General features: G+C 35.6%; 2 protein-coding genes across 2 annotated transcripts; both read left to right on the forward strand.

The window, feature by feature from the left end:
• Nucleotides 1-4,251: 4,251 nt before the first annotated feature.
• Nucleotides 4,252-9,551, forward strand: LOC127842380 (uncharacterized). Its single transcript, XM_052371854.1, has 5 exons — nt 4,252-4,296; nt 5,219-5,356; nt 5,927-6,007; nt 7,604-7,839; nt 9,548-9,551. Exons 1-5 carry the CDS (start codon nt 4,252-4,254, stop codon nt 9,549-9,551), a joined length of 504 nt encoding a protein of 167 aa, XP_052227814.1.
• Nucleotides 9,552-9,720: 169 nt separating this feature from the next.
• Nucleotides 9,721-12,260, forward strand: LOC127842584 (uncharacterized). The gene is made up of 4 exons (XM_052372152.1): nt 9,721-9,945; nt 10,213-10,329; nt 10,776-10,978; nt 11,753-12,260. The coding sequence occupies exons 2-4, from the start codon at nt 10,216-10,218 to the stop codon at nt 12,012-12,014; spliced, it is 579 nt and encodes a 192-aa protein (XP_052228112.1). The 5' UTR covers nt 9,721-9,945; nt 10,213-10,215; the 3' UTR covers nt 12,015-12,260.
• The last annotated feature ends 167 nt before the right edge of the window (nt 12,261-12,427 follow it).

The raw sequence follows: 12,427 nt of genomic DNA on the forward strand, positions 1-12,427 counted from the left end.
AAATCCGATACTGTTGGAATTTTCGTACCACAATCTTACGTAAAAAATCTTCAAGATTCGAAATCAACAAAAAACGAGACATTTATAAATTGTCTGCATTATTGATCAAATTTTAAGATATTTGTTGGTTTTCCGTTTTTAGAAGCTGTTCTGCCAAGGCAAGAGCTGGGCATTATACAAGCCATTATATCCAGCAAAACTGACAGTTTTGGTTTACAGAAATCAACAAAGGAGGGATTCCCGAACTATCAAAATTTCCAAGCTATACACACATTTATTATCTGTGGTGATCTTTATTGGTTCTGTTTGTTTACTTGGATGGAACATGTGAGAACTTTTATTGAACTTTGAAAAGTCTATATATGTCTATCTATAAACAAAAATCAGCCATGGTATAATAAGATCAGATTTGCAAACAATGTCAAAGGGTTGTTAAATTGACAATTTGAAGGCAATTATGCTGAAAAAATATGAAAAGTTTCCATGCAAATTTTGTCTGTATATCGACAAGTGTCTGCCGATTATTGTCAAACTAGTAATACAAAACTTACCACAAGTATGAAAAAGCACTAAGTACCAGTGATCATTTTTAGTAAGATAGTGTAATTCTAAACAGTAGCAAATAGCTTGTTTAGTAAATGCATAATGCAATTAATATGATTTCCGTTCTATTGTGTAATTAATAAATTGGTTGTTACTTGCTAATCCATGATAAATGTTTTATGGCTAGTGCAAAACCAGCAATGTTAATTTTGTAAAAGGTAATACAATAACACCACTTTGTAATTTCATAAACGTAAATATTCTTGAAATGTAGGTTGATGAGTTTTGCTTATTTTGTAACCATTATTTTATGTGCAAATAAATGATGTGAAGTGTTTTGTATATCCACACAATACCACATATCTTTTATATATGTACTGTATTATGTGTTATTTGAATGTTTAAATAAAAAAATATGGATGATATAACATGATGCATTCTAATATTTGCATTCAAATTGTAACTGTAGAGCTAAGTGTATGCAGTTTAGACTGTGATTTTAGAATTGCTACAAAATGGCTAGTTTTTTAGTGGCGACACAATTTAAACTATTCAACAATAGTTTGCGAAAGAAAATTAGAAACCTGCAAGATACCTGTATTTATTAAATATTTTAATTGCGAAACAAGTATGTTGTTATGCTGTTACACATAATTATTCATTGATAATAAATAAGAAGACAATTAGTGGTGTTAACGTTTCCCAACAGTAGAAATCATTCTTCTGATGAAGTCAGTGGTATACATACGAAAGCTCCAGGTATGGCTTTCAATACGTAGTGTGTGTTATTTGGCAGCCTAAAACTTATTGGATTAAAAAAAATCCTGTCAAATTTGTCAATCAAAATTGATTTGACACATCACATGTACTGTATGCTAAATGCAACTGCTTTAGCAAGCTGTCAAGTTGAATTGAGACATTTGATGAAACAAACTGGTTCCTGGGTAGGACCAGTACTTAGTGTCTATATGACGTACCATGACGTCGAAAGTCTACAAGACCTACTAGGTAGAACGAGAAATGTACTTCGACGTACAGTTTTCACCGACCCTTGAGTGTTAGCCAAATAGAAGACACCTTACATCTGTTGCTTTTAGAGATATTTGACATTGAACATAAGTATTATTATTATTTATACCAAATTATGTGACTATCGACCGCTTACTCATAGATATTGTGCGTATTTATTAAACATTATTATTATTATTATTTATACCAAATTATGCGACTATCGACCGCTAACTCATAGATATTGTGCGTATTTATTGACCTGGCGTGGCGGAATTAACCTCTGACTTATGCAAGTTATGGTTATCACAAAATACGACCAACGGAAAGGTTATAATACATTATTTATCCCGTTAATGCTTTGTAACTGTTTGGTTACCATTGGGAATTTCCTACACAGTAATGCACTGGACGGTCGTGATACTCCGCCCCGCATGATCAATAAATACTCACAATATGCTGAATAATTTTAATTTTAAAAAGGTAACAATTGAATCTTCTTCAAATTTGTATATAATCTATTTCAATGCATTAAATACTTAAAACTTCTATTTGTTGTTTTTTTGCCATTCTGATATTTTTATTCATTTTGTCCTCAATTAAAAAAGAGATTTTAAACATTTATTATGAATAAATCTGAAGGAAAAGCGCCCGGATTGTCCGGGACAGTCCCGGAAATGAAGAACTTGTCCCGCTGTCCCGGAAATCTGTCAAATGTCCCGGAATTTACAAAATCCATATATACATGTACCTTATCTTAGGCTTAACTGCACCTCGAATCTGTGTATATCTGCAGCGTCTCCATGACAATGCCTACCCGAATAGGCAGAATTACGCTACGTGTCAAAATCGATCAATTAACAGGGGTCCTGTTATCATATCAATTGTCTCACGTTCGCGGTCAAACCAAAAGGCGGCATTGTTCAATGTGGTTGTTAATTGACTTTAATCTACTAGGTCATTATTTCCCGCTGTGTAAGGGCAAAGGATAGTTGTTCACACATCTGAAGTCCAACATCGCTGAGTAAAAAATTAAAAGCAGTTTATGTTCGTGTATGTATTGTAAATTGATTTGAGTTGACGATCTAACGTTACTGTATTGTTGATTTTTTTATTATATAAATGTTATATATGAATAAAGGCGTATCAACAACTACGCGTTACACACCGGTCTTAATAACAATAACGCTGTGACGTCACCATCTATGTTTAGAATGCTTAAACTGAAAACACGTGGCTTGTATCTAGTAACGGAAGTAGTAATGTTTAATTTGACGTTAATAGATCAAGTGTATTTCGGATAGGCTTTCGAACTTTTGCAATTAATGATGCGAAACACAAAAAAAACGTACCAAAAATGCATATGTCTATAAATATCGCTACATTTTATACATGTCCCGGAAAATAGGCAAAAGTCCCGGACAATTTAACTCAATGTCCCGCAATTGGTCAGAAAAATTATGGCATGTAGAAGTACAAACATGTATGTCGAAGTACAAATTGTACTTTGACGTACAAATATATACTTTGAAGTGTATTTATATTTATGTAGACGTACAATTATTGGTACAACCCAAATGGTACGCCATAGTATGTCTTTAGGGTTATCTTAAGAATGCTCCCACTTAAGGGATCAATAAAGAGACCTCCCAGTGACTAAGCCAGTTAGCAGACACCCCATCCACTATACCACAGACACCGAACCAGCTATAAATTCCTGTGGCTAGAAAAAAAAATTAATAAGATGCTAGATCTTTAAGCTTGGAACATGTAACTCGTTTTAAGATTGATTTTTTTTTATGCATTACTTAATAATTGCAACAATTATATTATTTTGAACACAATCATGTCCATATATTTATTAAAAATACATGGTTATCAAAAAAATAAATAAAAAGCTTTTGCCCGTAAATTAGGTAGCACCTATAATCATATTAATATTTACATTTAAGATTTGTTGGAAATGTTACCCTTACTTGTCCGTACCAGGTTCCCCAACCATCCGGAACAGTCCAAAACCACCTAAAACATCCAGTTGGACCAAAATATTGACACCTCTCATCTATTTTAGCACCCAAATCATCAAAACATTCATTAAAATTCATTTTCTACTTGTCTCGCTTGCAGACGAATCCATGTGACCTTGACATTGCAGTAAATGTGCTTTTTAAAGGTTATATTACACTAATTCCGATTCCCATAGGGTCCCATTATAAAACTGACAACTTTCACAGCATTTTTCTTGCCTTTCCGACGTATCAATTTTTCCGAACCTGGTATCATTTTAAAGATGGATCTGTCATCTTCCAATAATTGCAATCAAAAACATACCGTCTCGCAACTTCTAAGAAAGTAAATCGCTGTCGAATGAACCCACCGTAGAAAAACGTGTTTCGGAATCCTAATTTCGACAAAAGCCCCACACAATAGAAAACACACCCTCAAAAGTTCATCTTTTAAGTTAGCTTCCAATCCAAGGCATCAAAGTACTCCAGACACATACAGGATATTACAAATAACCACAAAAGACATGTCTCACATTGTTAAATGGCTTATATTCAAGAAGAGAAAAGGAACTCTTTAGAAATAGGCACTACTTTCGAATGGACCACGGAGGGATACACAATGATTTAGTGTAATGTAACCTCCAGGAGACTATTGACTATTGAACCCAAAGAATCATCAAACCAAAAGACCAGCATGAAACCTAAGCCCACACAAGTGAAGGCAAGATACTTAGAACAGGTTTGTTAAATTTTATGTTTATTTTAATTATATGGCACAATACATGTGGCAGATAAAATGCTTGAGTTTAATATTAGTATTAATGTTCAAGAAATAGATGCTTGACAAAAACATCTGTTTTAAATTTCCACCTTTTGTTTTCAACAGCCGCCCAAACTTACTATTACTAGGGTATCTGACAGTTTTAATGAGATTATCTGTTGTGTCTTGCTAATAAAGATGGCAGTGGTGTAGTGGATATAGTGTCCCCCTAGCAATCGGGAGGTCAACAGCTGGAGCCCCACTATGGGAGCTTTTTTTAGATTTTCCGCATAGACACCAAGTGCTGGTTCTAGTCCCAGGAAACGGACTCAAGGTGGCCTCTATTAATCAAAAGGATACCTTTACCCAAACAGAAGACAAAATTAATGGATTTTCTTCATATGTTCTTGTGCACAAAACACATTATAACATCATTGCAGTTTCAGACAAAACATATACACAATATGTTTACAGACTTAAGAGATATGTCTTTACATTATCAACTTCATAACTTTGTGATAAAGAATTAAGAATAATTAATGGAAAAATGTGGATGTATGTTAAACTCTTGCCAACGAAATTGAAACATAACAGCGTTTCAAATGAGCTTGAGGTTTTCTATGCAATCAAGCTACAATAAATAGGTTTAAACTAAAGGTGTGAAAAATTGCTTGTGTTAACCTGTGTCACTTAAACTTTTCCCCCATAAGAAGCCAAGTGAAAATGACAGTCAGGTTTTATGCTGTTTGCTGCTCATCAGTATCTAAGGCTTGGAAATGAAGCTTTTAAACTTGAACTTTAAAGTAAGAAAGGTCTTCAATTAAATTAAACTTCTAAGGGACTACAAACACGCCAAAATATCTAAGTGGTAAAGGGTTAAACTTCTGTGGTTTGTATTCAGAAGCCGCCTACAGAGAAGCTGCCCCCAATCCAGACGCCTCAGAAGGGGTGCCAACTGGAGGAGGCAGTAAAATATGAGCTGACCAGCAAGCAGTCACGCGAACTCAAGCTGTTCCAGGCAGGGGACATGCAGGGCAAGGTGAGTACCAGGGCCCATAGTTTAGTTTAACCCATTTATGCCTAGCGTCTAGAAAAAAGGCCTTGGCAAACAAACCCAAATGAGATGCCGCATAATGCGGCGTCCCATCAGGGTCTATGCTGTTTGCTTTAAGGAATATCTGTAAGAAATATTTTAAAAATAGAAATAAATATAACAGACATCCCTAATTGTGGTAATTATTGAAAGTGTAAATAATCTTAAAAAGATTCACTGCTCCACAATCAGGGAAGATAAGAACAAAAAAATACTGACGTGTAGCCTCTAGTCTAGTGTAAAAAAGAATGTTCAAGGGATGTTGCAGTTTTCCATATAGGCCTAACCAATATATATCTCTAGTTAAAGCATGTGTGCAGAGTATCTTCTCTTGTTTGTGGGGGTGTCAGGAGAATGCTACAGGGTTTGGTACAAAAAATGTTTAAAACAATGTCTTCTCATTATAACACAAGAAGATGACCAGTGTGATGATTGGATTATTTTGCTGATCAAATTATATTTGATGGCATGCATATTTTTGGCCACATCTAATCTCTTCTTTTACTCCTCCATTAGCTGAATACCCTTATTATGGAGATAATGGAGTTCATAACAGAGGTGGGCCGACAACTGCAGGGTGACAAGGGTGATGAAGAGGTAGGACATTTTCTGATCCTTGGAAAACTGGTCACGTTCATAAAGTGTTGTCGCGGAAAACTGGTCTTAATGCACGTTCATAAAGTGTCGTCACGGAAAACTGGTCTTAATGCACGTTCATAAAGTGTCATCACGGAAAACTGGTCTTAATGCACGTTCATAAAGTGTCGTCACGGAAAACTGGTCTTAATGCACGTTCATACAGTGTCGTCACGGAAAACTGGTCTTAATGCACGTTCATAAAGTGTCATCACGGATTAGCCTGTGTCATCTGCACAGGCTTATCTCGTATGATACTTTTGGCTTTGTTTTATTTTTTGAAGAAAGGAAGAATCTTCCTAGAAAAAAATCCAGTTTGGGCGGAAAGTACTGCCCTGATTAGCCTGTACAGCTCATATGGGACGACACTTTTCTCACTTTACTCTCATACATTAAGCCCAATTTTCTCACACTGGGGCTCTGTTTGTCCCTTTGATCCATCTACCAATTCTAATGCTTTCATCTCACTTATTAGGTGGTTATAAGTATGGATATGTAAACAACCAAACTTCCAGAAACAAAATTAAAGGAGCCTTTTCACAGATTTTGGCATGTATTGAAGTTTGTCATTAAATGCTTTGTATTGATAAATTTAAACATTGGATCTATAAATCTCCATTAAAAAATCAAGAATAAAAGTTTTAAAAAAGAAAAAAATGTAACCCTCAACAGGGCTTGAACCACTGACCCCCGGAGTCCTGGAGTAAAGATTCTCCCATTTAGACCACTTGACCATCCGTGCACATACAATGCGTGATGTATTTTATACTTTATATAAGCAATCCTCGTAGTTAAAAAAAATATAACGACAACAACAGAACTCTCCAAATTATTCAATCGTATTGCGTTGCAATGCTTTATAATTTTCAGGTTTTTATATCGTCAAAGATGAATATAATGGCTATTTTAAAACATTGTAAATGTTCAGTATAACAGTGAATTAAAGACAACTTTTTTAAGGTTGTCAATTTACCAAAACTTGAAAAGGCCCCTTTAATTTGGTTAAATAATTAATACTTTGGTAATAATTAACATACACTCATTATTATTCCAGAGATATTCAATTTCTTTATTTCCTGGTGTGGTATTCCAGAAACATCGTAAGTCATTTCTTAAATAATTTCACTTAAGTTCAAAATTACAATTCCTAAAATAACATTGACATAAAAGATGTTATTTTGATGAAATTATTTATGCCAAATTATTGCAATAGGAAATGAAACACTTAAGAAAATTTCCCAATTTAAGGATGAGAATAAAATTTAACTTAAGATGCTTCTGGAATACGACCCCGGGTTCAAGTGATGCAGGAATTTAAGACAAACATATTAAACAATATCCTACGCAAAAAGCTACTCATTGTTTTGCCAAAATAGAAATCGATAAATTTATGCGTCCATGAAAAAGTCTTTTAGCCCCTGGGACAAGTTATGTCTAAAAAAGATTTTATATAAAACACTCATACGTCAAAAGGGTTTAATTTTCTTAGTCCCACTGTAGTAGTCTGGATGAGCGGACAATTAGAATGTTCATGCCCTGATAAACTTTGCCTTTAAGGGTAACAAAATTCAGGCAATGAAAGCGTTCACGTTCGAGCAGCAGCAAAAGAAGCTAAAGGAGACAAAGGACGCAAAAGAGGAGGAATGGGGGCACAAGAAAAGTCAAGTGTTCATTTGTGGGCAGACAGCAGTTACCAAACGGAGAGAGGCGTTCGAGACATTGTACAGCTCCCTTAATCTTCATGTAGGCCTTACTCTTTTGAGAGAGAATTATTTTATAAATAATTGTCTCGCGTTCTGAGAAAACTGGGCATAATGCATGTGCATAAAGTGTCGTCCCAGAACAGGGACGACACTTTCCGCTTTTATGGTATTTTTTGTGTAAAGGAAGTCTCTTCTTACCGAAAATCTTGTTTAGGCGGAAAGTGTCGTCCCTGATTACCATGTGATGACTGCACAGGCTAATCTGGGACGACACTTTACGCACATGTATTATGCCCAGTTTTCTCAGAATGCGACACAATTATGATTAGCCCTTTACTACTGACATATGTATTTTTACACATTTGTAGTCTCTTAGAAAGTTAAATTTAAATGAAATAAAGCCTTAGAATCAATAAAAATACCTCAGAGTTGGCATGTATATACAGGCTCAAAATGTCATTAAACCAGGACTGCACGATTTTGTCAAATATTTATGAATTTATATAAATTGTGTAAAAAAAAGTATTATACATATATTTCAATATATATTAAAATAAAAGTTAAAAAGAACATGTGTCGAAAAATGCGAAATAAGCCAGATATTTAATTCTTAAATAGAAAATGTCTGTACAGTCGAATTCGTCAGCTTGTGTATCATGCATGTTTAGTTTTACGGATAATTATAATTTCCTGCAACGATATCAATTCATATGACACACGAACATTCACACAAATAGTAATTAAAAGACGAATGCTTCAGTTATTGTAGGAAAATATGTACGAAATATCTTCGTCACAATCGGCTAGGGGCGCTAATTTATCTTTGCTGCCTTTTACAAAATTTGTGTTGAATGTTTAATTGTTCTTGCCTATTTTGTGTTATTGTAACATATTTGTATCAATATATTACAATTAAACACATATACAAATCGTGCAGTCCCGCTTTAACATATTGTCTTGAACAAATATATATTCAATTAACCCATTTATGACTAGCGTTTAGAAAAAGGCCTTGGCAAACAGTGTAGATCTAGATGAGACACCGAATGCGGCGTCTCATCTGTGTCTGCGCTGTTTGCTTAAAAGAATTTCTGTAAGAAATATTCTTTTATTTATTGTGTGGTTTTTCTAACAATAGCGCAGACTTTTGCTGTTCGAGTTTTGGTTAACGCGTATTTTCTTCAATTTTACAAGACGACAGCGATTACACGGTTTATTGCTTTATTGATAACCGTTACACTACAGTCACTTATTAATATCTTAGTTAGAAGGTGATTTTTCAAGCGGTTCCGTAGTGAAGTGGTTACACGCTCGCTTCACATGTGAGAGGCCCAAGGTTCGAGCCCCAGTAGAATCAAATCATTTTATTTGTGTGCTAGGTTAACTTTTTTATGTAGTCATTTTATTTAAATAAATCTGCTGTTTTATTGTAACCATTTTTGTTTTTATTATGCCCATGAAATATATGTGTGAGAGGGTGGGGTGGGGGGTTCGTAAACACATTAAAACTCTCACAGTGTTTTTATATCAATGAGTACTCAACCCCTATCATAAATGAGCAACGTAAGAATAAGTTCAGAATCATCTCCCCTTGAAGTTGAGAAAAATATGAAATTACGCTTACAAGATGAAGCAGATTTTTTAAAACCTACACAGTTCTGTTCCATTAATGAAAACTGCACACGGATGCCAGTGAAAAAAGGAAACCAGTGTAAATAAAATGAACTATGAAATATTTGGGGGTTAAACACAACATCATAGATAATGGTTATTTGGGAGTTTTAACACAACATCACAGATAATGGTTATTTGGGGGTTATAACACAAAATCATAGATAATGGTTATACCAGTATCTTTTTCTATTTTGTTTAAAATAATCGGCCAATATATTAATATCTACAGTAGAAAAAAAATCGTTCCATGAAACTTCATTGAGTGCCTTTTACACTGAAATTCCCGACGCCCTTTGATGCTTTGCATCAATACTTAACTAGTTTTTCTTCACAAATGCTACTTAAATTAGTCATACAGCGATTGATATGAAACAAAAGACGGTCTTCAGACGTCAATCTGAATACAAAAACTTTACGTCCCTATATCTCTGACGTTACGCCGTTGTAATTGACGTCATTGACTTCGCGCGTTATGGTAACAAGGTTGAGCATGTTTTGTCTAGTTGGGCCAATATCAGATGGGTAAGTATTTATTTATTTATTGTAAGCTTAACAATCTATCATAGCATATATGCGCATGGAATGAAATCATCATCATTCCAATCTGTGCCAATAATTACGTCATAAATGTATGTACATTTGTCGAGGGAAGAATCAGCCATTGGTAGAAGAATGTTGTTTCTTCAACCATACTCGAATTGTTTTTGTCATACTTACACTTAATATGAAATATATTATTTTCATCCAATCGGTTAACATGTCCCTTTAAAATGCGGTTCCGTTGCCTAGGTAATGGCGACGTCTAGCCAGACGCTCATACTTAAGAAAGGCGTACTTACCGAGGATGAAGGGCGACCGACGTCGTCGGGCCATCGGCCGGGATCTCAGTGCTCTGTGCCGACAGATGTGAGGAAATATTGAAAGTGATTCGTATGATGATGATGATAATGATGGAGATAGTGAAGATGTTGATGGTTTTGGTTTTACTACAACTACTACTACTACTGCCACTGCTACTACTACTGTTGCTTTTGCTGCTGCTGCTTTATTTGCATGGTTAAATTGGTGTTTAATTGGAAACTAGTTTTTCGCTTTAATTGTGCAGTGTTAGTTGTTTTTTATTCAGTACAATAACACTCAATGTGCGCGTGAAATTGTAATGTTGCTGCTGTTGCTATGTTTATAAATCGGCTTCCCTATGCACGTTACGTTTTACTAACCACCACTGACAACTTCAATACTACTGTATATACAGTGTTATAATTTATAAGTCTAATATCAGTATAATAAAATTTAATGTGCTCTTGTATTTGTAATTGCGGCTGTTTTTCTTTTCGGGATCTGGTCCCCAGTGCGAGTCCCGTACCCCGGTCCACTGCAGCATCGTGACCGTATTCAATTTAGGGCAGGTGCTGGTGGGTGTGGGAAGGGACATGCCGGACCGGGACGCTGTGCAGGCCCTTGGCGCGAGTCTGCGCAACTCTTCAAACATCAAACTGTACCAAGGGGTTACACCAGCATCCTCACATTCGACCCGGACTCGAAATCCTATCTGGTAACCGAACAAGGAATTGTACCCGACTCACAATTTGAAAATAACGTCATCGTTTTGACGTCATGAAGTTTTATCTGCATCGATTTTGTACACGTACAACGAGTTCCGCGTGCACGAAAATGTTTTGACAGAAAAGCACACGAGCTAATCGTGACATTGTTTTAAATTAACTTTACTTATTAAAGCTCAATCGGTCATTGTCGGATCGGGTTGTACTCAAATGTACCCCGGGTACGGAAAATACACTAAAACGTAACGGGGACTTTTAACGCTAAATTGGTCGTTGTCGGCTATTTAAGTCAAATTAACAATATTCATATTTATGTTAATATTCTGTAAGATGGCATCAATATTATCGAAACTCCTACTCAAAAAAGCATGATGAGGCAGGTTTTGTTCAAAGAATTTTTTTTCGAATTTTGTAGCGCGTTTAACGACATCGAATATTTGGCGGGAATAAAACTCGGGTACAGTCTAAATTTGCCGGGTACGGGTTAGTATATTTTCCGTACCCGGGGTACATTTAAGTAGTACACGAGCCGACAATGACCAATCGAGCCTTATAAGAGGAAATGCATATTATTTTATCTTTTAACGCAAGTATTTGAAATTAACGCACGTTTTTTTTTCCACGCGTTACCAATTGATATGTTTGCATCATGTTGTTAAATGTCCGCCCCTTAAAATAGTTTTTCTAAAACAATTTAGTTACGTTACTGTGTTGTTTTTTCCTGTTTTAAGTCCCTTAATCCGGTCCAGCTCTCATGGTTTCAGTGACGTGGCAGCGCCGAACGATCTAGCTTGCCCGGACGCCAATGTCATTCGCAGTGACAACATCTACCGGATCGCCCCAAGTCTGCACATGCGCAGTGACACACCACCCAGTTGTCCGAACGCCGCAGTTTTCAGTTTCTGGATCAACGAAAACGTGCCCCACTTGGAGTTAAAATTGTTAGACTTCACTTACACGACCGCATCTTGTGACATTCTATTTCGAGTTTTTGATTATGTTCGCAAACCTTATTTAATGACATGAGGTTAGTTAAAACAAAGAACTTAATTGTATCGACCGGCTACAGCTGGTACTATTGGTGACTTAAATCAAAAATGTATTATAATTGCAAAGACGGACCTCGATCAAATATATCCCTCATACTACGTAAATAATAATTTTATAATAACAAAATACATATGTACTAGCTAACTACAATAACTACTGTTGCTGCTGCTAGTACTGCTAGTATTACTTTTAATAATTATTATGAGCAAAATGAAATAAAGAATGTTGCTACAAAAAAAAAACAACCAGTAAATCGGTTTAACTCAACTCAACATTCCCGTACGAAGTATTCAATTCGATCCCCTCGATATCCGGTCGACGCGACCAGGAATAAACTCCCGCTGGGTCGTCGAATTATGTACTTCAGCGGATATGGCAAAAGCTATACA

Source organism: Dreissena polymorpha, chromosome 8 (genome assembly GCF_020536995.1).
Source record: "Dreissena polymorpha isolate Duluth1 chromosome 8, UMN_Dpol_1.0, whole genome shotgun sequence".
Taxonomy (NCBI): domain Eukaryota; kingdom Metazoa; phylum Mollusca; class Bivalvia; order Myida; family Dreissenidae; genus Dreissena; species Dreissena polymorpha.

Coding starts and splice junctions, on each gene's coding strand:
- LOC127842380 (XM_052371854.1), top strand. CDS start 4,252: ATGAAACCTAAGCCCACACAAGTGAAGGCAAGATACTTAGAACAG. Junction 4,297..5,218: donor AGGCAAGATACTTAGAACAG/GTTTGTTAAATT, acceptor GTTTGTATTCAG/AAGCCGCCTACAGAGAAGCT. Junction 6,008..7,603: donor GTGACAAGGGTGATGAAGAG/GTAGGACATTTT, acceptor TTTGCCTTTAAG/GGTAACAAAATTCAGGCAAT.
- LOC127842584 (XM_052372152.1), top strand. CDS start 10,216: ATGGCGACGTCTAGCCAGACGCTCATACTTAAGAAAGGCGTACTTACC. Junction 10,330..10,775: donor AGTGCTCTGTGCCGACAGAT/GTGAGGAAATAT, acceptor TCTGGTCCCCAG/TGCGAGTCCCGTACCCCGGT. Junction 10,979..11,752: donor CGGACTCGAAATCCTATCTG/GTAACCGAACAA, acceptor TCATGGTTTCAG/TGACGTGGCAGCGCCGAACG.